Below are 25,891 nucleotides of genomic sequence, written 5' to 3'. Positions count from 1 at the left end.
GATTATAATTTATTAATTTTGATATTGTGAAAATGCCGGGACGTAGCATTTCCCGGCGGTACACTTTAAAATTTGTGAAAAATACGGGATGTCCCGGCCAATACGGGACATTTGGCAACGCTAGTGTATGTACATATATATATATTATTGCGCAGCCTTGTAACACTATTAAGCACACAAAACAAACAACAGCATTTCAAGTGTTCAACTGGGTATGTAATGTTCGGTTTCACCCGAACTTAGACTTCCTTACTTCTTATTTATGGTTCTGTCGGATTAGATGCCGAGCAATAGAATATATATCATTTAATTTAAATGCTTATGTTTTAGGTAGTATTAATGATGCTGTCGTAAAGGACATCATTTCGAGCAACACGAGCCTTGTTTAATTTTGTATAAAATCGTTATATTTTTGTTAGTTTATGCATGCTATTAGTTTTTGATATTGCTCTTATAGAATATTCTAGTCGAAAAATTTGGCAAAAACTATCTGGTAGGCAATATCAGCAGTGGTTTTGTAGAAGTCTTCAAGCGAGTAGCAAAATATACACACTCTTTATTCGCAGTGGGAGCTCATTAAAACATATCAACCCCGTGTAAAATATATTATTCTTGTCTATTTTTGTTCTCTATAGCGGTAGCCTAAATCTATCATTATCCCTAAGCAAGTGAGAGTGAGTTCCAGTTCTGTATTGCAAATAATCGCTCAAATCGCTCGCTTTATATTCCACACAAATTTCATAGCGTGTTAATATATTTGTTGTGTCACACTAAGCCAATATAAATTAACAAGTAAGGACGGGACTGTCTTCAGCTGTGCCGAAGACTTCATACCTTTCATGAATGGGGCTGAACAATAATCTTATCCCATTCGTAATCTCCAAATAATGCGATGTATATAAGAAATATATAGTGAACAGATGTACATACCTAAACGATTTTAAGATAAATATAAAAAAATGGCAAAAAACCCCCTTATCTGAACGATCGGTTATATGGGATATATATTATATATAGCTCCGATCGAAATGATTTTTACAGGAAATCTTCTATGATATATTAGAATGTATATCACCGAGTTTCACGTTTATACTTTCTAAATTAAGGGAGAAATGGCCAAAAATCCTTTTATCTGAACGATCGGTTGTATGGGATATAACTATATATAGCTCTGATCAAAGTGATTTTTTCAGGATATCTTCTATGATATTATTAACGTTTAACGTTTGTACTTTCTAAATTGCGGCAGGAATGACCAAAATCGTCTTATCTGAACGATCGGTTGTATGGGAGATATATGTTATAGTGGTCCGATCCTACCGGATCCGACAAATGTCTAATATAATACAAAAATACATCCTTGTGCCAAATTTCATTGAGATATCTCAAAATTTGAGGGACTAGTTTGCGTTCAAACAGACAGACGATCGGACGGACAGACGGGCATGGCTATATCAACTCAGTTCGTCGTCCTGATCAATTCGGTATACTTAATGGTGAGTCTATCTTATAAATTTCTCAACGTTGCAAACGTCGGACCAAAGTTAATATACCATTTCATGTTCATGAAAGGTATAATGATCGTACTATGTATGGGCGTATCATAACGCTTGTTGATTATTAATCGCTTAGCTTTGATTTGCAACTTCTCGATCTTCGTATCCCTCGGTCTAAAAAGAATATCGTGGGACAGGATATAAAATGTGGTTCCACTTAACTGCCGTCCATAGCGAAAAAGCAGTAAAGTTTAATATATTTCTGCGACACCAATTAACTCATTAATTTAAAAATTAATCCTTAAGCCCGATTCTAATATTCCTCGGAATTTTGTTTTCGCGGATTTTTTTATTCCCTCGAATAAATTCCTCCAATTATTATCTAGGGAGTGAGAATTTCGAATTTTCGAAGTCAGCTGTGTAGCCAAATGGCATTTTGTTGCGCATTTTTATTTTGGTTTGAGAAACTAAATAGTCTAATTATTGTGGCGAATTTGTTTAAAAATGAAAATAAAATATCAACAATGCACAGTATTGCATGAAATGAGTAACGAATTGTTGTCACAGCAACATCAACAGTGGAGCGTCACAAGAAGACTGCGCAATAACACAAATCTGTTGGAATTTCCTTCTTCCTTTCAGCAAAGCAATTTTCTGGCGGCCATGTCGAGTTCAACTCCTCTTTCGTCATACGCCAAATCTCTTTAAACCTTCTTAAAAAATCCTTGCGCAATTTCTGGATGTCTGCATCAAATTTACAAAGAGCTCTTCCTTTGTTTATTTATATACTTTTCGATTTAAAATAAAGAGTATTATGGTAGAATATGCATGCAGGTAGGTAGGTAGGTATAATGGCTGCAACCCTGGTCGCCCAAGTAGCTAATGAAAAGCCGTCTTGATGCCATAAAACTCGTCTGAACCTACTAAGTACTACATGGATATGTTTAAACCAGCCTGAGTTGTTTATAAAATCAAGAATGTTTGCCATCCCTATTTCCGCTAATCTTCCTAGATCTTCCGAATGATCTTAAACGGGTTCTAGCCGGGCATTTACACAGAAAGTGCTCGACAGTCTCTTTTTCATCTATGTCCTTACAACTTCTGCAGTGGTCATTATGCGGAATACCCATCTTTTCCGCATGCGTGCCTAAAGCCCAGTGACCAGTGCAGACCGCTATAAGTCTATGGGTGGCGGCCCTGGATCTCCCCAGCAGATACCTTGTTTTCCTTTCGTTATAGTCCGGCCAAATGGCGTTTGAAATCGCACAATCCGCGGTGCTCTTCCATTTTTGTTGGGCTTTGTTCACATAAAAATCTCAAATATCTCCCCTGGCCACCCCCAGGGGTATACCTACTTTGACACTGGTTATTCCCTCACCCCCCTCTGCTGAGCCCCTACGTGCCAGTTCGTCAGCCATCTCATTTCCCTCGATTCCCCTATGTCCCGGAACCCAGATAATGTCGGTCAGGGCCGATAAGAGTTGTTTGCATGACCCCACCAGCTTTGAGCTAGTATATGCATGTATTTTAGCACAATTTTGTAAAAATAAGTCCTTTTTCGTAAAAGAAAAATTTAATTAACTATTTTGTGCATTCCCTTTAGTTTAACAAATGAAACAGTTCCTTAAAGATGGCAGACAAATCTCCCTTTCAATCAAATTTATCTACCGAGTTAACATTGTTCAGAAGAAGAGGAGAGGGAGAAGTGAAAAAACTCACAAGGATTTTTTATTTAGAATACGAGAAATGGGAGAAGGGAAAATCTCGCAAGGAATTTTTGTTTAGAATTGGACTGAATAAAAATTCAAATTTAAAGATAAAACAAGATTTACAATTTTTTTTTTATAGTTCGAATATCCCAAATTTCACAACCAAAAAAGCAGTATCTAAATAAATTTTCCAAGGGAAGAATATACTGATTTCTTAAAAATATTACTGCTTTTATTCTCTGAAATTTGGTTATATATCGAAATGTCATATTTTAAATAAATAAATTAAATTATAATACAATTTTACTGTAAGAATGGGGTTACATCGAGTAGGTCAGGGAAACAGATTCTTAGTCCCTACCATCTTTCGCACCATTTGCCAGCACAGAATATATCAGCCCAATTCTAAACGAAAATTCCGTGCGAGTTTTTTCCCTTCTCCCATTCCTCGTATTCTAAATAAAATTTCCTTGTGAGTTTTTTCACTTCTCCCTTTCCTCCTATTCTGAACAATGTTCGAAAAAGAGGAAACCGGTTATGGGAGAAAAGTAGGTATTATGAATGTGAGGGAGAGGGAGATTTCTTTGCCATTTCATAGGAGTTTTTTCACTAGTTAAATTAAATGGAATGCATCAAAATAAATAAATAAAAATAAAAAAGGAAATTCGTTCTTTTAAGAAAGAACACTTATTTGTACAAATTTGTGCTAAGATATGTATTAACATTCAGCCACAATTTTCTCACTGTTAATACAACAACAACAACAACCACTATTCTTTATTTTAAGTCGAAAAGTATATCATAAGCAACGGAAGAGCTCTTTGTATATTTGATGCAGCCATCCAGAAATTGCGCAAGGATTTTTTAGGAAGGCTTAAGTAGATTTTGGCATATGGCGAAAGGCGAACTCAACTCGACGTGGCCGCCAGAAAACTACTTTGCAGAATGAAAGCAGGCAACTCCGGCGGATTTGTGTTATCCCGCCGTGTTCTTCTTATGCTCCTCTGTTGATGTTGCTGTGCCACCAATTCATTACTCATTTCAGTGAATACCACATGAAATGCAATAATGTGCATTGTTTATACCTTATTTCTTAATTTCAAACAAATTCGCAACAATAATTAAACTTTTCAATTTCAATTTCAATTCGAACCCGCGAAATTAAACTTTTCAATTATTTAAACAAAATAAGAAATGCGCAATGAAATTTCAAATGACAAAACAGCTGACTTCGAAAATTCGAAATTCCTATTCCCCAATTTTTCTTCTCCCTAGGAGAAAAGAATTGGAGGAATTTTTCCACGGGAATAAAAAAATCCGCGAGAACAAAATTCCGCGAGAATATTTAGAATTGGTCTGTATATGTTTGCGACATCTGCCCAATGCAGCTCCTGTCTTGGACGGTGCCACTTTCCTAGATGTTCTTGTCTCAGCGACGACAACCCCCCGACGGGTTTTATCTCGCCATGCTGCCAGGCCGCAAACCCAACTACACCGAATACCCCAATGCTTACACTGGGACGCCCAGTCCCAGGGCCACAACAGCAATTGCGTCCTGGTCTCCCTCAACTCAGGAGTAGTCACTCGTCACTTACCCTTAGAGTGACGACGTTTCCCCGTTGGACTTCAGAATTCTGCAGTTAAACTGTAATGGATTAACTGGGAAGATTACGGAGATAGTCGATTTCATGAAGCGGCACAAAATCCGCATTGCTGCGATTGAAGAGACCAAACTCACAGCAAGATCTGCTCTGCAGACCTGCTCTGGGTATAACGTCCACAGAAAAGATCGTGAGAGCGAAAATGGAGGCGGGCTCGCGTTTATCATCCACCACTCAGTGCAATATAATCTGTTCGATCCCGACATCGGCCGCAGGGACAGTGTCCTAGAACGTCATGGCATATCTGTCCGGTCACCCGATGTAAATTTAAAAATCATCAACATCTAAATCCCTTCTGTCACCTGTTGCCACAGTGGATACCGCCCTGATATCAGCGCACTACTCACTGGCGATAATCGCATTATCTTAGGCGATTTCAATGCCTATCACGATCTATGGCATTCTAACCTACAGGCGGACAGCAGGGGTGAGATGTTGGCGGACCAAATAGGGGAAACGACGTTCTGCACAATAAACGGAGACGCCCCCACTCGTATGGTAGAAAGCTGTCGCAGTTCGCCAGATCTATCCATCGTGAGCGCAGGACTAGCAAACTGCATCGACTGGCAGCCGATGGTAGCATTGGCATCTGACCACCTGCCTATACTCCTTTCACTGGAGCGATCTGTCGACTTCATCATTACTGAGAACCGCAATTTCATCAACTTTAAGAAAGGAAAGTAGGATGATTACAAATCCTCTACAGACAGCCGCTTCGCTGCCCTCCCTATCCCGACTGATGCCCGCCAAGGGGAACGTGCTTTGCACAAGGTCATCGAATCCGCCTCGTCTGGTTTTATTCCCGCCGGAAGAATTCCGGAAATCCGGCTTCATTTTCCGATGGATGCGAAAAAATGCGCGACCGATCTCTGCCGACAATATGTAATGCAATGAGCTTTGTAACAAAATCAACAGCTATCTCCCTGATCTCTCCAGTTTCTTCGCCTCGCGAAACCTAACATTGTCACCGACCAAATCATCGGCGACCTTATTTACAACATGGACGCGCCAATTGTTGACCATATTGAACATCCACGTCGATGACACCACGCTACCGACTGTCTTACACCCTAAAATCATTTGTGTGGCGTTCGATCAGGACCTATATTTTGGAGAGCATGCAGCCGCAATCCATAGCCGTAATAAAAACCTCAAATCTCTTGCCGGCAGCACTTGGGGTAATGATAAAGAAACGCTCATTTCCACTTACAAAGCAATTGGCCGGCCGATTGCATGCTACGCGTCCCCGACTTGGTCGCCAAACCTAAAGATTACTCACTGGAAGAAAAACAGGCCTGACAAAATACTGCCCTCAGGATCGCTACGGGCTGTCTCCTTATGTCCCCAGAACACCATCTACACAATGAGGTGAGAGTACTCCACATTAGAGAGTGAAATGAAATGCTAACAAAACGGTTTCTGTTGAATGCCCAGAAACCTGGGCATCCCAATAGACATCTGATTGTCATCTCCGTAAGCATTTTGAGGAAATACTGAGAATACAGCCGTATGAAGCAAAAAAGCACAAGCAGGTCCACAGTGATATCCACAAACAGAAGTCAGACCTCTATGCCAGGAATTGCCCGGCAAATCCGGTACTCAAAGGAAAATACCCGTAACTAGGACAGGGACGCACTCTCCCTAGGGAAACGCGCGTCACTCTAGCTCTACTTCGATCTGGACACTGTAACAGGTTAAACTCTTACCTATCCAGAATCAACCCCGACATACAAAATGTATGTCCTGCTTGCTATGTGCCCATTTGCTTTGGTGACTTCGAAAATTCGAAATTCCTATTCCCCAATTATTGTTCTCTCTAGGAGAAAAGAATTGGAGGAATTTTTCCGCGTTTAGCAACCTGTACAATGAGTCGAGATCCTCTTGCATCTTAGTATCGCATGCGATGTGCTTTTATCGCTGATTGTCAAAAGAGTATCGTCAGCAAACAGTTTAATCTTACAATGCTCCAGAACTGTATTAATACGGCTTTAAAAATCACAATACACCGCATGTGACCATCTTGAGGTATGCGAGGTCAAATGTCTCTAAGTTTGGTTTTTCGAAAGTAAGTGACCATTAATTGACATCAAATAAATATTGTAAACCAAATGTATAGTACAGCCATTTTTGGTGAAGAAATGGGCAAATTTAGTAATTTCCCATTGTATGCGAATTCAAAAAAAATCGTAGATAGATAATTGTCGAGGATTGCACTGCGACCATTTTTCTATTGTCAATCTGGGAGTCAGATCTGGCAAAATACAACCACATGAAAATTTGAACCGAAATGATATGACAGAAATTAAATTTTTAATTTTTGTTTTCGGATTCTTAAATCGGAGGTCGAAACGTGTCTTTTGTTACCAACTTTGAAAATTTTTGCTAAAAATTAGGTGGTGAGCCGTATTCTAAAACGTAACATTTTTTCAAAGCAACTGCAAAATTGTATGAGACAACTGCTAGTAATCAGTTGTAAGATTTTGACGTCTTTGACAACTACACCAACACAAGGTTGTAAACGGTAATACCACAAAAAGTTGGTAGACTAGACAACTCAACCGACATTTGAGTTGTAATCTGTAATACCAAATTGCGAATTTTCAACCCAACCAGAGTTGAGTTGTAAACGGTAATAGGGGCATAAGTCCTCAATACATAATCCTTCCAAAGACTTTACTCGACTCAGCGCCACGCATGCTTGTCCCTCCTCGAACTCCAAAGTATTTTGACGTCACTTCTACCGGACTCTATCTAATATTTGTTCCAAATGTTAGCCATACAGCGATTTCCATTTCTGTATGTAATATGTGTTTCAAATATGAGACAAATCGGGCCACAAATAAGATTTTTTTAAATATCTCGATCCTTGCGCCACCTGGCGGCGATTTTTCAGATGTGGCTTTCTATTCCTCTATGTAATACGTGTTCCAAATATGAGCCAAATCGGGCCACAAATACGATTTTTTTTAATATCTCGAACCTTGCGCCACCTGGCGGCAATTTTTTTCCATATGTCGCTTTCTATTCATGTATGTATTATGTATTCCAAATATGAGCCAAATCGGACCACAAATACGAGTTTTTGAAATATTTCGATCCATGCTCCACCTATCGGAGTTTTTTCTATTATTGCATTTTCATCGGGTTTTAACCTATATTCCAAGTTTCAAGCTTGTAGCTTATCGAGACTTTACTTAAATTTTAATTACAAAATTCGTAAACAAGGGTCAGCCGGCCGGCCGATCAAGCTAAATAAAACCGTTTATTGCATTTCATTGTATATAAACTTTATTTGTCATTGTTTCCATGGTAACCAAAAAACTAAAAAGGAGCCACCTTTAATTTGCACATTATCGCTTTTTATTAATTGCAGAAATATACTTGAAATGCTTGTCCCAGCTTTCCCCGATCGCCCAACTCAGTGGAGGACTCCTCTTCCTCTGCTTCAAAACTGCGGTGTCGACTGAAATACTTTCTTGGCCGGAGCGTCTTCGCCCATTCGCATAACATGACCTAGCCAGCAAAGCTTTTGGACTTTTATTCGCTGCACTATCGTCATGTCTGCGTAAAGCTCATACAGCTCTTCATTATATCTCCTTCAATACTTGTCGGCATCACGGACAGGATCATAAATCTTTTGGAGAACTTTTCTCTCGAATACTCTAAGAGCCGTTTCATCTGCTCCCGACACCGTCCATGGTTCCGAGCATGAATTTTGTTCGTCGAGAGAGGACTTTACTTTTCAATTGCCTACTCAGTCCAAAGTAGCACTGAATGAAAAAAAAAACTGTTAAAATAAACCGAATTACCGGTCTATTCAACCGATATTTCTGTCAATTTCTATCCATCGCAAATATCTGTTGAATCATACAAGTGAAAAATCGTTCTATTTCTCCATTGTCATACCTACCTGTTATATAATAGCTGACAGGGAGACATGTAGATATCTCAGTTTATCTGTAATTTTTACAGAATATTGGTAATTCGAGGCCAACAGTTTTTCTTCTGTTGAAATTACCATATAAGTTTGACCATTTGACAATGAACTCCGTTGAATTGACCATAATTCCACCAAACACTGAGGTTAGATGAATATTAGATAACTACTCCTTTTCTCAAATCTATAATGTTAGAGGACGACTTGAGTAACACTGGAAAACATAGCGTTTTCAAACAAAATGGGATCTAATTATCGAAACAAGAAAAACTATATACTCTAATGTATTATCTTATGCGATCCTAACGTCAACTGAATTTGCAATAGCAATGAAATCTAACAATTTTTTCGAGTCGAGATTACACTAGTTATCTAACGTGCATACATAAAATTTCTCTAACGTAAGACTGGTGGCGGTTTCTTCTCTGAAAATAGACTCACACTGTTGGTTCTACTCAGCTGCTGTGAACTTGTGTGTTCATTTAACAACACATTTTCCACTAAAAAACAAAAGGGGTCTTATTACCTACAAAAATAGCCATTTTGCATAGCGAAAGGCGATCTTGTTCAAAAGTTAGAATTTAAGAGTGCAACATTAGGGTAACACTTTTTCCAGAAAAGCAAACACCATATGTTTGCTGGGATGGGATCATATTTAGTGAACAACTGTTAAATCAATAACAACAAACCTGATTTGTAGATTCTTCTGCCTTTCTTTCTTTGTTGTATCGGCGATCTTTTGGTTTTCAAATCTGATTTACTCCCAATTTGCCGCCTCACATTTGGTTTTCTCTCTATTGGCTCTTTCGTTTTTATTTTTTGCCTACATATATAAACGTCAGAGTCACATGCCATTTCATTTTAGCGACCGAAATCTAAAATCAAATCAAAACAATACAAACTAAAATTAAATTAGCAACGTGCTTCTACGTTATTTTGCATACATACATACATACCTATTTTTTTATAGTTACTTCCATTTGTTTTTTGTACAAATGAAGAGTTTCCTGTCAAAACGCAACAGACAAACTTAAATTTTTTTCCCATTTTAATGTAATGGAAGAGTTGAGTGCAAAAAGGACCCAAGGTTCTATGTTACCTTTTTGCATTAAACGGATAAATATCTTCGACGATTTGGTTTGTGATCTGCTTGTTATTGCCCAGCCATGGGCTTCTTATTGGTTTCTGAGTCGTTATTAACTAACCGATAACAAACTGATAACACCCCGATAAGAAATCGATAACTTTTTCAACACTCCGATAACAAATCTATAAGTTTCATAAAACAAATTGATATCTTTATAATATGACGATAAAATTTCGATAACAATCCGTATACAATCCGATAACATATTGATAACATATCGACAACTTTTCGATGATGAATACAAAACTTTTCGATAACAAGCGATATGTACTTTTATTCGATTTGATTTGGTTTAATTTAATTTAGTTTAGTTTATTTTTTTTAATTTTTTTTCAACTTAATTACTTACTTTATAATCTTTTTTTTTCAGTATGCCAATAAAAATAATCTTTTCTTTTCTTTATTTTATTTGATATTGTTTTATAGTATTTTTTATTTTATTTTATTTAAATAATTTTGATTTTTTTCTTCGTTTTGCACTTTAATAAATAGTACATGTAGATCCAACCAAATAATGTAAAAATATCAGCAAAACCTTAAAAAGAACCACTTTTATATAATCGCTCAAATTTCATTCTGTTTCATTGACCCCTTCTGTAATTTTAGACTTGTATTAGCACAATTAAGAGATGTGGCCAACCTTTTCACCTAGGAGGTGTCACATCGCCAAAAACAACCACATGCTTTGTTTTTGTAAACAATTGGCCCTTTATTTCTAAAAATATATATATACATAGTACATACATCTGTTCGAGCACATGTATGTTTTTTGTGCATGCTCAGAGACTAAAATATACATAGTATATGTAAGTGACGTGTTTGCCTTGAGTTGCTGTGTGATTTCGCTCAAACAAACACGTACCATCTTCCCTCATTATGGTGTAGGGGCTGCACTTACGCTCTCATTCTTTATTACTCGATACAACATACTAATACTACACACTACGCCTATGTTAACACATTCTCTTGTACTCCATTCAGTACATATACCAATATAACAATAGGCCAGCATTTACATTCCAATTGTATGTCCCATATTGCGTACCTCTTCCCATCAAAAAAATTAAACTAAATATAACAACGAAAAAGTTATAGCACTTCAAATGTTTCAAACACGAAAATCTAAAAACATAATTTCTTCCTGTTTGCACGCAACTCCTCAATTATATCTTCAGCAGACTATGTGAATTCCATAAATTTATCAAATTTACTAAGTACTGTTTCAATTCAATTGTTCCGTTTTGGTATGGAGCTGCCCATATCCATGTGTTCACATTTTAAAAAGATTATTGAATACGTTCTGTTGAGATGCTTATTTTTTATTTTTCAATACCAATTTAACAAAAATTTTGGCTGGCTTCCAAATGATGACACAAAACAAAAATTTAATTTTATTTATTTTTTTAATTTTATTTTTTTAAGAAAGTTTCGGGCCAAATTTTTCCTATGTTTTTGATGTGTAAAGATCAGAGCTGATGAAGAACGAAATCATTTGCTTTTCGAAATTAGAGCTTTTCTACAATCAGTATTTCACAATTTTTTCTTCATACGAGAATTATGCTTTCATTTTTTTAATTCTGCAATCATGCAGAGAAATAAGGATTTCATTCATCACCGCATGCAATTGAAAAGAATGCTAAATCAGACTGCAGAAATAAATATAATGAAATCAATGAGTGCACTCAGGTGATTTCCAATTTTTGGTGTGTGAAGTCATGCATTCAGTACCAATCACTTACTACAAAAATGCGCAAATAGTACCTAAAATATACGAACACATTTTTAGTTCCTTTTTATGAAAGCTTAGTTTTGAGAATTGGTTGGTAAAGTTTTTATGAAGATAATTAGCGTGAGAAGAGTTAAAACAACTTGCTCAAGAGCATTAAGCATAACAATTTTAGAAATGTCCAGTTATATTGAAAAAAAATATCATTCCGGCAAGTTGAACATTCCTGTCTTTCATATAAAAATTTTTATTGCAGTTGCTGACATAGTGACTTTTTTACTTGGGCATATTTAATTAATTAAGTGCGCTTTGGGTGTAAACTATTTACATTACTAAGATCGCGGGTTCGAATCGAGCTCAAGGCCTAACAATAATTATTTTATCATTATTATTGTTATGATAAATTTTTTCTTAATTGAAAAAATTATTAAATTAGAATAGAAGAAACAAAACATTTGTTTTTCATAGACAACTGCCAAAGCTCGTTGTATAGATCCATTTCGGGAACTGCTAAATTCCTTCATCGGCAACGTTTAGGCGCCGCTGCTATAACCATTCAGCCATCACAGCGGTTTTTTGTTTGTCTTCATTAATCCTACTTCTATTCTGGTTCGTGCCAATTGATATTCACAACACTGCGACATCTGTTGCAGAATGGATGTGAAAACTGGACTTTTTTGATGGCAATGCTGCCATAGTGTCATATTTTATTGACACTTTTTCGCCGTGCTCTGGGATGTATTAACAATTTTTGTTGGTATATCGGCCTACTGCATACTACACTATGGCAGCATTTCCATCAAACCAGTCCAATTTTCACATTCATTCTGCAACAGATGTCGCAGTGTTGTGAATATCAATTGGCAAGAACCAGAATAGAACTAGGATTAATGAAGACAAACAAAAAACCGCTGTGATGGCTGAATGGTTATAGCAGCGGCGCCTAAACGTTGCCGATGAAGGAATTTAGCAGTTCCCGAAATGGATCTATACAACGAGCTTTGGCAGTTGTCTAAAAAAAAATTTTTTTCTTTCTTCTATGCTAATTTAATATTTTTTTCAATTAAGAAAAAATTTATCATAACAATAATAATGATAAAATAATTATTGTTAGGGCTGGAGCTTGAGTCGAACCTGTGATCTTACAAATCAGTAGGCTGATATAACAACAAAAATTTACATTACTGCAAAATTTCTAAACTGCACCTACTCGCTAAGAACCATGGATCTTACTTATCTTGGTATTCTTTATTTACGTTGTTTGTTTTAAGTGCTCTTTTTTCATAAAAAAGGTTTCTTGCACTTTCAATGTTTTTTAAGTTATTAGTAAAATATATATACGTACACGTACTCACCGTACAGGTTTCTGAGGTCTCGAGAACTAGTGTTTTAGATATTCTTTTCTAGTTTCCGAATAATAGCAACATGTGCCGCCAAATGGGTTAATGAATATGCCAACAAATTCTAAAACTTCACCTTATATTAGGGATGTCAAATATTTTATAATTTCGGAACCCCGGGATTTTCGGGATCTGGTATTGTAATTAATACCGGGATTAAATATTCTTTAGATTTCAAAAAGTTAACATACGAAAGTGCTCAATATTATTTGGAATAACCTTTTATGCATCAAATCATAAGGGTTAAAATTAATTCAGAAATTAATAGGCTTCAAACTTCGTTGCATAATATTTTCAATTCAAACTAACAATTTTCAGTCAAATAACAGTCACTTTTTACGAATTTTACAGGAGTCGAAAAAAACTGAATAATTTCTGAAATAAGCTTTTTTTTCAAAACTGTGAATGAGGATACCTTAGTTGCAATACTTTTGAGTGTAGAAGCTTTGAAAAAGATAAATAAAAATCATGTATGCTAACCCAGCAGCTATTTTATGACTTAGCACAATTTCCCCACTCAAAACAAATTTTTTCTCCTGACTTAGCACTTTTTACTCAATATGTTTTCCCATCATTAGTCCCCGGGCAAAGGAAAATCAAAATTTTAGAAATAAGGTTTTTCAATTAGAAGAAAATTTTTCTAAGCGTGGTCGCCCCTCGGCAGTGTTTGGCAAGCACTCCGAGTGGATTTCTGCCATGAAAAGCTCTCAGTGAAAACTCATCTGCCTCGCAGATGCCGTTCGAAGTCGGCATAAAACAAGTAGGTCCCGTTCCGCCAATTTGTAGGAAAAATTTAAAAAAAAGGAGCACGACGTAAATTGGAAGAGAAGCTCGGCTCAAAATCTCTTCGGAGGTTATCGCGCCTTACATTTATTTATTTATTTTATTTCTAACGGTTCTGATCTGGACTCTTTTGCCGATGGTGCGCAGACAATAACTTATTTTTAAATTCAAACAAATGCTGTGTTGTGTCTTATTCCATAAAGACAACTGCCACATACTTTATCTGCAAACTAAGTACTAAATCCCTTAATAGTTGTCAAGAGAGTAAAGACTTGGGTGTAATTTTTGACTCCAAACTCTCTTTTCTAGACACATTGATTTCGGTGTTTCAAAATTTGTTGCAATGGTTGGGTTCAGTAGACGTAACACCAGTGACTTTAAGGACCCTATGACGTTGAAGGCACTTTATATATCCTTGGTCACAAGTGGTGTTGAATATTGCTCAATAATATGGAATCCTTTCTATGAATCTAACTCCTATAAAATTGAGAAAGTTCCAAAAAAATTTTACAAAATTGCTTTACGTATGCTTCACGGGCCAGACGGCCTCCCATCATATACCACAATTTGCTTGGTCTTAAGGCTTTGCATGACAGAAGAACTTTTATCTCACTCATGCTTGCCTATAATGTAATAAACTTTAGCACAAATTGCTCTGATTTATCTAATTGGTTCATTCCATATATTCCACTGCGTGATCTTCGGCATAATAGATTATTTATCGAAATAAGTCATAAAACGAATTATGCTATGAATGAACCTATACATCCAGCAAATCGATTCAGTAGTGTTACTACTTTTAATAACAGCTTATATAAGTTTAAGCTTGAATTGTTTGCTATTTGTAACTAGTCTGTAAGAAAGCATGTAGTTATCGACATGTAAGAATTGAAGTAGATTACAGTCAGCGCAAAGCATTTATCATACCTTTTATAAATCCAATTTAAAGGGGTTGTGTTCGCAACCCTCTCAAGGGGTTTCCAGCACAATATATAGCTTCTCCAACCCAATTGTCAACTCACCTAACCGTGGCGAATCCTGTTTCATTGACAGCCGAGGCTCTGGCGACACCAAGTTCCTCATGGAACTAGGGGGTGGGGAGGGCGGGACGGCCTAGAAGGTTTAATGTGATCATATAAATCGTTCCCGAGATGGTCGAGCTAGTAGTACCTTAATAGTGCTTTGTTACCGGAACGTACCGGATCTATATCCGGCAAAGAGCCATCAACATCGGTAACACTCCCCAAAGTCTTCGGGGAGTGTCTTTATGGTTAATACAACAACAACAACAAACCATGTACTATTAGACTGAATGAATTAAATAAATAAATAAAATGCGCGCATAAAGAAATGACTAGTAATTCAGATTGATATTATTATTATTGATAGGTTGACTTAGCACATTTTTTTTTAACAGCTGACGACTTAGCACATTTACACATCATTGCAAACAGCACGTAAAAGTGAAAATTTTAAATATTCTTTTTGTGATTGGTGTATTTTGAATTCAGTTTTAAAACTGCATTAAAATACAATTTTTCAAAAAAAGTGACTTAGCACATTTTCATATTAAGCTAACGATATTTTGAAAAAAAAAAAAATAATAATAAATAAATAAAAGACCATAATTTCTTGAGAACCATTTAATCTATTGGTATCTGCTAAATCAAAGAAATTTCATAACATCCAACTTAAGTATGTGTATGTTCTGCTTTTAATACTAAGCAACATTCAAAAACTTCAGAAAGTATTCCTACATTCAAAAAAGTACTACTACTAGAGGTTTGTATGTATTCGTGTGTATATGAGTGTGCGTATGCTAAATTAATATTGAATTAGGTAAGCTTTAAAAAGCGGTTTTCTGACGGTACTTCATGTTTCTTAAGAAATTTAATTTATTTAACAATGTAACGATCACTAAATGTGTACAAAATGATGCTTTTTCGGATAATATTTTATTAAATGAGGACGGAAACTTTCGGGAGAGCTGCGAAAATCGCGCATATTTATTCCAGAAAAGAACACAAATATGTCCACTGTCAAGGATGGGTTAAGTTTGTTTCATAAATTTCACCCTTAAATTGAATAATTGAAGTCTAAGCACTCCCGCAGTATTACTTCAGCAATTTTTTTTGAATACTGACGGCCCCCACCGTACACATTAGTTCTGCCTAACCGGTTCCCCAACATTTTTTTCAGAAAAATATGCGTACTTATTCTCAGTACTAAGAAGTTGTTTTCCTCATATAAACCAGAGTAGAAAATTATGATCTTAATGTACGTTTTGGCACCACCAATTAAAGACTTAAAGGATTCAAGTTTTTTATTACTATCATTTTAAATGATCCCATCAAGTAAATGGAGCATTTTAGAAAAATTTTCTTTTGAACAAAATCTGTTCAGAACGAAAAGATTTTTTTGTTTTTTTTTTTATATTTTTTTTTATGGACGTTGAGACAGCGCACTGCTCTAAAGTCGTCCGATGAAACCAGGCTAATCCTGTTCATGCCGTAAGGCAACGGTTTGTTAACCGTCGAAATCTAAAACTGCTCAGCTACAGAGGAAAACTCATCAGCTAAGTAAAATAAACGCCGTATTAGTAATTAATATACATATATATAATCGATAGAATTAGTTGAAAATGAATTCAATATGTTAATGAATACAGTTACTTACTATTAAGAGAGGAAAGAACAGATCTTTTAATACAAAAAAGCGATTCCGAAACATCAAATGTGCTAGAATGGGAGTTGTAATTCTGACACAAACAGCAGAGGGGCTCATTTATTTCAAAATTTGTTCTACAATATTTTAGGTAGAGAGGTTTAAGATGTCTTGAAGGCCGGGAAGGGACATTAGAGTTGTTTACTTCGCTCAACAGAAATGAGTTAGAGACCGAGCCATTTAGTTATTTAATCATAAATACAATTACAAGCATTTCCCTACGACAGCAAGGAAATCTCTTAAGAAGAAAAGTAAGAATTTTTTCTGGACTGATTCTAGCCAATCAATAGGAACCTGGTAGCTCGGCTTCCAAATTATTGCACCATATTCTAATATCGGCCTGACTAATGCCGTAAAAAGAACTTTAGTAACGTACAGGTCGCTGAATTCTTTATACCATGGCTTTGCAAATGCCAGAACACCTCTAGCCTTATTAACAGTTGCAGTAATATGAAGGTTGAAGTTAAGTTTACTGTCCATATTAACCCCAACTATACAACTGTATACATACCTGTTCAAGATTATAATTGCTAAGAGTGTAGGAAGCTGGCTGAAGTAATCTACATAAATTTGCATTTTTTAAGATTAAGTGGCATATAGTTGTTGGTGCACCAATTGAGCAATGTGTCCAAATCTGATTGTAAAAGAGACCTTCTTCGCTTGACGCATAGGATAAAAAAAAACTTACATCTTCCTTTGCAAGAGAAAAACTAATTATTATTATTAACTTATTTATTTGGGCGAAATCCAAAATTTTCTTGCTAACATATTCTTGGAAAAGACACGGCGATATATATTGTATTAGCAATAAAGTTTCCAATTGGGTAGGTAGTCCAATATTGTGCTTATGTCATTTAATGACATTTTTTTATTTTTTTGTTTATGACAATAGAAAAAGCATCACCTTCCAGACACAGTATAGCATTTTCAACAAACATGAAATATAAAGAAAAACGCTTATAGCCAGCTAACGTGATTAAAAGTAAAATAGAGTTACACTATTAATAAAACATCACGTTGTGGTCATGTGAATTTCATAATTTTATATGAACAAATTTTCAAAAAATCTTCAAAACGATAGAGGTCATATTTTTCATTAAAAAAGTGGTAAATTTCGATACCATTAGCTGCCAAAACTTTCAAAACTATTGCAGGGGCTCCAAGAAAACAAAAAAAAAAAATCGTTTTTATAAATAATAATCTGTACAAAATCCCACTTTATCCTTGGTTTTAATCCCCCCGATGCCTTTATGCTATTTGTACCAAACGCAACGGGAAGCTTACTCAATGGACAGAGATATCACACCCCTAGATCAAGTGGACATTAACTATCAAATCTTGGTTTATTTTAAGTTATGCACACAATGCCGAAGACTTTGTAAATCGGAAAAATGACTTTTTAAAACTTCAGAGTAGCTTGTTTTTTTGTTTTTCTTTTTTCTTTGATAATGACTTTTACTTTTGACTAATACTTAGATATGTACATTGAATCATGCTTTGCAGATGTTGTTGAATTTCGATACATATTTGCTAATAACAGTATTCAAGACTGTCCCAGATGTGACTTTTACTTCATAAATATATCATTAAATTGCTGTAATAAAAGAATTCAAGTTACTTGTGCGTGGTGAAATAGAGAGAGGTCCAAAATTATAAAATGTTAAATCACTTATTAGCATAGTTAACCATATAAAAAAATGCTGAAATAAATATATTGCAAAGGCAAGGTTATATCTGCAAGTGAAATAATCTCGCGCTCTGAGAATATATATTTGGGGAAGATCAAGAAATGCCGGGCCTTTTTATAATACAATCACATTTTATGTGTTTTTGATATAAAGAGAAACACGGTGCACAACTATTTGACGTCTACCGTTTCAGGTTTTTAAACGCATTTTTCTCCACTTTCCACTCCACTGACCTATAATCTACAAGAAACACTTTATATATTCCTTATTTATGTGGCAATTGAATTCTCCTTAACTTACAAAAATTATACTTGTTTTTGTAGAAAATACCAAAATACTGTTTTATACTATGTTCAAACAGAAAAATAAATTGAGGCTATTTCGATTTAAATTGAGTGGGGTTCATACAACTCTATTTAGCTTACACAATAGTAATTTGATAGCTGGTTGGCTCATCTCTACATTAACAACATATCTTTGTTGAGACTGTCAAAATGTGCGTGTTGGTATTAGGTGAATGGAATGGAATGAAAACATAAAACTTTAAAATTTTTGTGTGTTGTAAAAAATGTGTTCAATGTTTTGGTTTCATTTTGATTTTGCCATCTTCTTTTGACAATCCCTACTCCAGTGAATTGAAAGACATAAAATCAGCTGATGAGATGAGGCAACCATGTAGTTCAGCCATGCGAAACTGACGTTTAAATATACTCAATAAACACACTTTACAATGTTGCATTTGCAGTTTGAAACAATTTATTACGCAATTTTTTTTAAATTGGCAATTTATTATTACAATTTATTATATGACAAATTGTGTAATAAATTGTCCAAACAGTATAAATTGCCAATTTGGTGTGTGTTTGAACCTAGTATTATAATATAAAATGTCAAAACATTGAGTCAGAGTTACCGTCGCTATTGAATCCGAGAACCACATTTGGGATTTATAATTGGAAATTATTTTATTGGAAATAATATTTTATTCCAATTATGTTTTATGAATGTATTAACTCATTTATTCGTGTTTCTTATTTATTTCAATCAGAACTGAAGCATGTAAAATTGAATTCCATTCATTTCGAGAAAAATTCCCCGAATAAAACTTTTTAGAATCAAACATATTGTTTTAAATGAAATATGGCAGCCCGGTTACTTATAAATATTTTGACACCTTCAAACCAATCACAGGTATGTTAGCCATCAAAAGTACGAAAGTATCAACCCTGAAAACGGATATTTCAATGGAACTGAATGAAAAAATGATTGCAGTCAACAAATTTTGCAATCATCGTGAGCAGGAGTGATCTCGATGCATTAACAATCAATCTGAATGCTTTTTTTACAGTCATGTAATCACTAACGGAATTTTTGAATGGAAAAAATGAAATCGCATTCAAACTTGGCTTATATATTTGAGATCAAACAATCATATTTTTAAAATGAATCAATCTTGATTTATAACTGTATTGATTGAATCATTTTACAGCTCTGGTTAAGATGCAGAGCGTAAGATGCAAGTGTAAGCTTAGTCTTTGTGAGAGGTATGGAAAATACAGATTTCGTATCTGTACCCAAATGGCGAACAAGGCGATACACGTGTACACTGATGGTTCTAAAGTAATGGAAATAGGAGGGTTTGCGCTATAGATCCGAAAATAAACAGATCCTACAAGCTACCAGATCACTGTAGCATTTTTCAGGCTGAAGTAGTAGCCGTAACCAAAACAGTAGAAACACTGGAAGAAAATAGCTTAAACTGCAGCCACGTAAACTTTTATATTGACAGCCAAGCAGCAATTAAGGCAATAATCTCGCATAGCACAGGATCTAAAATTGTGTATGAGTGTAAGAAATCCCTTCAAAGAATCGGTACAGGGAGAAGCATACATCTATATTAGGTCCCAGGGTATATGGGAACAGATGGGAATGCAAAATGGGATGAGCTAGCTAAAAAGGCGGGCATACCTCGAATCTTATACCGCAGACATCTCAAATCGATTGGTGGAGATTAAGAGAAGGGGAGAGTTGCACATGATCGACTAAGCGGGAAAGGCGTGTACTCAAGCACGGGACTGTAAAGTGTCGAAGATCATGTGTAGGTCTTTTATCCTCAGACTAGACCTAACAAAGTTAATCTTATCATTAAAAAAGAGAGGACCGTAGATTCATGACGGATATTCTGACTGAAAAGTCCTTTTTGGCATCACATGCTTTTAAATTAGGCCATTCGGTGATAGCAAATGTAGGAAGTGTTGGTTGGACCAGGAAAGTATCCAGCATGTTTGGTCCTCCTGCCCTGCATTCGCTAGGCATAGACTGCATCTATTAGGAGTGGCACAGCTAGAAGCAGCAGCTAAGTTCCTAGAAATCTTCTGGTATTTGCTAAGAGGACGGAGTTATTTTACAACATAGGTCCTGGTTTTTGCTACGGTTTTTCAGTTTGGTCTTTAAACAAATTTCTGGTAACACTATGGACTCGTTGAGGCTATGTGAGGTCCTCACAGACCGGTCTATTCAAACTAACCTAAACCCTCCCACGGGCTTTCACGCTTTTTGCATAGAGCCAACTGTATAAAACATGTTTAAAAAATCATTATTAGGTTATTTAATATTTATTTCGTGTAAAGAAATACTGTTTATTAATGTTTACTTAAATTTTTAGACTCAATTATTATTATTTTTTATAGGCAGCAGCACGGCTTGTGTACTTGTTCTCAATCGGGAGAATAGCACTGTTTATACTGCTAATATTGGTGACAGCGGTTTTATGGTGGTTCGTGAAGGTGAAATCATTCACAAATCCGAAGAACAACAACACTATTTCAATACACCATTTCAATTATCGCTACCACCACCAGGGCATGGACATAATGTATTGAGCGATAGTCCCGATTCGGCTGATACGCTTAGTTTCTCCGTTATGGAAGGAGATGTTATATTAGTGGCTACCGATGGGGTCTTTGATAATGTACCCGAACGTTTGTTGCTTGATGTACTCAAAGAGGTGAGTAAAATATATGTACAGACCATGACGAAATAAAACCAGACAGGTGAAGTAATTATTACAAAATTCAGTCGCATTTGACAATACTCGCCCTCATAACTCTAAGTGTTTTTCACTTTTGTGCAGTATTAATTTTTTCAGTATCATCAAAAAATACTATATTAATGCTTTTCTGAAATATGAAATAACTTGCAGTAAAACAACGGCTGCGCTCTGCATTTGCTTTTGTGGGAGGGTTTATTTTCTTTTCCTCAGTGGAAATGGAAAAGTTTTAGTCAACGCAACTGACAACTAAGGAATATGGAAACAAACTTTTGACGTCAATGAGATGATTAACGACTTGAAACAATGTTATGAAATCGCGGTAGAGTATCTGGCAGTCTTGTTGAACGAAACTGGGGAGCGGCGGTACACCGTCCCGAGACACAACAAACATGCCTTTCCCGTAACTAACCCTTTTCACCCTCTTTTATTTCCTCTCCAATCTGCATTTTTATACTCGGCTGGGCAGAGCTCACAGAGTATATAAATTTTGTTCGCATAACTGTACGCCGTAACGGCATAAACTAATGGAGATAGATATAGACTTCTATATATCAAAATCATCTGGGCGGAAAAAGAAATTCATTTAGCCATGTCTGTCCGTAAACACGATAACTTGAGTAAATTTTTAGGTATCTTAATGAAATTTGGTATGTAAGTTCCTGGGCACTCATCCCAGATCGCTATTTAAAATGAACGAAATCGGACTATAACCACACCCACTTTTTCGATATCGAAAATTTCGAAAAACCGAAAAATTGCGATAATTCATTTTCAAAGACGGATAAAGCGATGAAAGTTGTAGGTGGGTTAACCTTATGACGCAGAATAGAAAACTAATAAAATTTTGGACAATGGACGTGGCACCGCCCACTTTTAAAAGAAGGTAATTTAAAAGTTTTGCAAGCTGTAATTTGGCAGCTGAGTATGTAATGTTCGGTTACACCCGAACTTAGCCTTCCTTACTAGTTTAGTTTACCTTAATCGGTCCACTGAACTTCCCTATCCCTTTACTTCTTCCGTAAATCTTCCCTTTTTCCTCTTACTGTTCCTGTACTAATTTCTCTTAAACCATTATCCTTATTCTTACTTTTACTCTCACTCTCCCTCTTTCCTTGGTCTCTTTACTTTTCCCACTTCTATCCAACTTCCTCTACTTCTATGGAAATGGATAAAGAGTTCTAAATACTTGATTTATTACCTTGTCAGGGAAGACCAAGGAACTTCAACAAAATGAAATTATCACCATTATACAAAAATGTACGTCCCATTTCAACTCCTAAGTATAAGGATATGATGGAGTTACTAAGGTATATACAACCTATTTTCCATGAATATTTTAACAACCTCACAATTAATATGGCAAAATCTTCAATATTATCCTGAACAAATAAATGAATGTGAATTAAATTTTTTAAGAAATGAATTAATATTTATTTTTAAAAACATTTTTTTAATTACATAAATAAAAATCTGTATTTAACTTGAAAACTTACTTACTTACTTACTTAATTGGCGCTTAACCGTCTAAACGGTTATGGCCGTCCAACAAGGCGCGCCAGTCGCTCCTTCGCTCCGCCAACCGGCGCCAATTGGTCACACCAAGGGAGTTTAAATCGTTTTCCACCTGGTCCTTCCAACGGAGTGGGGGCCGCCCTCTACCTCTGCTTCCATAGGCGGGTTCCGATAGAAACACTTTCTTGGCCGGAGCATCATCTTTCATTCGCATAACATGGCCTAGCCAGCGCAGCCGCTGCGCTTTAATTCGCTGAACTATGTTGATGTCTGCGTATAGCTCGTACAGCTCATCATTAAATCTTCTTCAGTACTCGCCATCGCCAACGCGTAGAGGTCCATAAATCTTTCGAAGAACTTTTCTCTCGAACACTCCCAAAGCCGCTTCATCTGCTGTTGTCATGGTCCATGCTTCTGCCCCATATAGCAGGACGGGTACGATAAGTGACTTGTAGAGTACGATTTTCGTTCGCCGAGAGAGGACTTTACTTTTCAATTGCCTACCTAGTCCAAAGTAGAATTTATGGGCAAGATTGATTCTTCTCTGGATTTCAGTGCTGATGTTGTTGCTAGTGTTGATGCTGGTTCCCAAATAAACGAAGTCTTTTACTATTTCGAAATTATGGCTGCCAACAGTAGCGTGGTTGCCAAGGCGCATATGCGCTGACTCTTTGATCGATGACAGCAGGTACTTCGTTTTGTCCTCATTCACCATCAAACCCATCTTTACCGCTTCTTTTTCCAGCTTGGAGTAAGCAGAACTAACAGCGCGGGTGTTTAGGCCGATGATATCAATGTCATCAACATATGCCAGTAATTGCACGCTTTTATAGTATATTGTTCCAGTGCGGTTAAGTTCTGCAGCTAGTATAATTTTCTCCAGCATCAAATTAAAGAAATCGCACGATAGGGGGTCACCCTGTCTGAAACCTCGTTTAGTTTCGAACGGCTCGGAGAGGTCCTTCCCAATTCTGACTGAGCTGATGGTGTTGCTCAACGTCTTTTTGCACAGCCGTATAAGTTTAGCGGGGAAACCAAATTCAGACATAGCGGTATATAGGCAGCTCCTTTTCGTGCTGTCGAAGGCGGCTTTAAAGTCGACGAAGAGGTGATGTGTGTCGATTCTCTTTTCACGGGTTTTTTCCAAGATTTGGCGCATTGTGAAAATCTGGTCGATGGTAGATTTACCAGGTCTGAAGCCGCACTGATAAGGTCCAATCAGCCGGTTCACGGTGGGCTTCAATCTTTCGCACAATACACTTGAAAGGACCTTATATGCGATATTAAGAAGGCTGATTCCACGATAGTTGGTGCATTTTGCAGTATCCCCCTTCTTGTGGACTGGGCAAAGAACACTTAGATTCCAACCGTCGGGCATGCTTTCGTCCGCCCATATTTTGCTAAGAAGCTGCTGCATGCGCCTTACCAACTCCTCGCCGCCGAACTTGAATAGCTCCGCAGGCAATCCATCAGCGCCCACGGCCTTGTTGTTTTTCAATCTGGTTATTGCTATTCTAACTTCGTCATAATCGGGCGGGGGAACATATATTCCATCATCATCGATTGCGGGATCGGGTTCTTCATCTCTGCGCGGTGAATTGCTGCCTCCATTAAGGAGAGCAGAGAAGTGTTCCCTCCATAATCTAAGCACTCTCTGGACATCAGTTACAAGGTCGCCGTTTTCATTCCTACAGGAGTTTGCCCCGGTCTTAAAACCTTCCGTCTGTCGCCGTATTTTTTGGTAGAATTTTCGGGCGTTATTCCTGGTGGCTAGCAGCTCAAGCTCCTCGCACTCACGCCTTTCTGCTTCTGCTTTTTTCTTCCTGAAAAGGCGTCTCGCTTCCCTTTTCAACTCACGATAGCGTTCACACACCCCTCTTGTCGCGCTCGCTTTTAACGTAGCCCTGTAGGCAGCGTCTTTTCTTTCGGTTGCAACGCGGCATTCTTCATCATACCAGTTGTTTTTTCGTGGCCGCCGGTAACCAACTTGAAAACTTCCCTATTTATTTTAAAGCTGTTACATTCATCTACATCAGAGATAAAATATTCACAATTTCTATTATTTAATTTCTTAAAAATTAGTGGACTTATTCTTTTTTACAAACAAAAAAGTAATTTTGTTAAAGTGGTTTAAGTCCATTTTAGGTTCTGAAACACAGCTTCTTTTTATAGTAAAGTTTACAAAACATATTACGTTATATATTCTAACATGTTTAAGGTCACAAAGCCATAAAAAAAATTAATACTACTTAACAATATTTTTGAAACAAATCAAACACAAACCCTTAAATATCTCAATATAAGAAAAAATGGACTTAAACCACTTTTAAAATTAACGACTCATATATTGAGTTTGACTCTATTCCTTACACTACATTGTTAAAGTACTAAAAAAGTAGAAAAATAGTACCATCAATTTCCCCTTCCTACTCCTTTAAAATGCATGACCGTAAAATTTTTGTTGTTGTACTACTGACCCCCTGCCTGGTTTTATTGCGCCATGGTACAGACTATGTACTTAGTATGACAAAAATTACGCACCAATTTCACAATCTCTAAATTTTTTATGTCAAACTATTGTAGGGATGTCTGAGTTATCGTAAATAAGTAAAAAGAAGATAACAAATTTTCAAGAAACGAAAAATATTTCTTTCAACAAAAAGCATATAAATTTATAAGGTGTAAAATTATAACGTTAGCTTAATGTGAAAATGTGCTAAGTCACTTTTTTTGAAAAATTGTATTTCAATGCAGTTTTAAAACTGAACTCAAAATACATCGATAACAAGAAAAAAATATTTTAATTTTTACGTGCTGTTTGCAATGATGTGTAAATGTGCTAAGTCGTCGACAGTTCAAAAAAAATGTGCTAAGTCAACTAGTCAATATTATCAATCTGAATTACTAGTAATTTCTTTGTGCGCGCATTTTATTTACTTATTTAATTCATTCAGTTTAAAAGTTGCTTTGTTGTTGTTGTTGTATTAACGCTAAAGACACTCCCCGAAGGCTTTGGGCCGATGTTGATGGTCCTTTGCCGCATATAGGTCCGGTAC

General features: G+C 36.3%; 2 protein-coding genes across 4 annotated transcripts in view; one reads left to right on the top strand and one right to left on the bottom strand.

The window, feature by feature from the left end:
* Positions 1-25,891, bottom strand: part of LOC137248677 (uncharacterized) — a 278,289-nt gene that overhangs the window by 109,071 nt on the left and 143,327 nt on the right. The window lies entirely within an intron of this gene.
* LOC137250342 (protein phosphatase PTC7 homolog) overlaps positions 1-25,891 on the top strand; it is a 137,253-nt gene that overhangs the window by 92,242 nt on the left and 19,120 nt on the right. For all 3 annotated transcript variants that reach the window (XM_067782964.1, XM_067782965.1, XM_067782963.1), the window contains one exon: positions 20,962-21,278. In XM_067782964.1, the coding sequence (XP_067639065.1) occupies positions 20,962-21,278 (317 nt within the window). The remainder of the gene's footprint in view (positions 1-20,961; positions 21,279-25,891) is intronic.

Source organism: Eurosta solidaginis, chromosome 4, assembly GCF_040869045.1.
Source record: "Eurosta solidaginis isolate ZX-2024a chromosome 4, ASM4086904v1, whole genome shotgun sequence".
In the NCBI taxonomy this organism is placed as follows: Eukaryota; Metazoa; Arthropoda; class Insecta; order Diptera; family Tephritidae; genus Eurosta; species Eurosta solidaginis.
The sequence above is the reverse complement of the archived record's forward strand: the minus strand, read 5'-3'. Positions and strand labels throughout refer to the sequence as shown.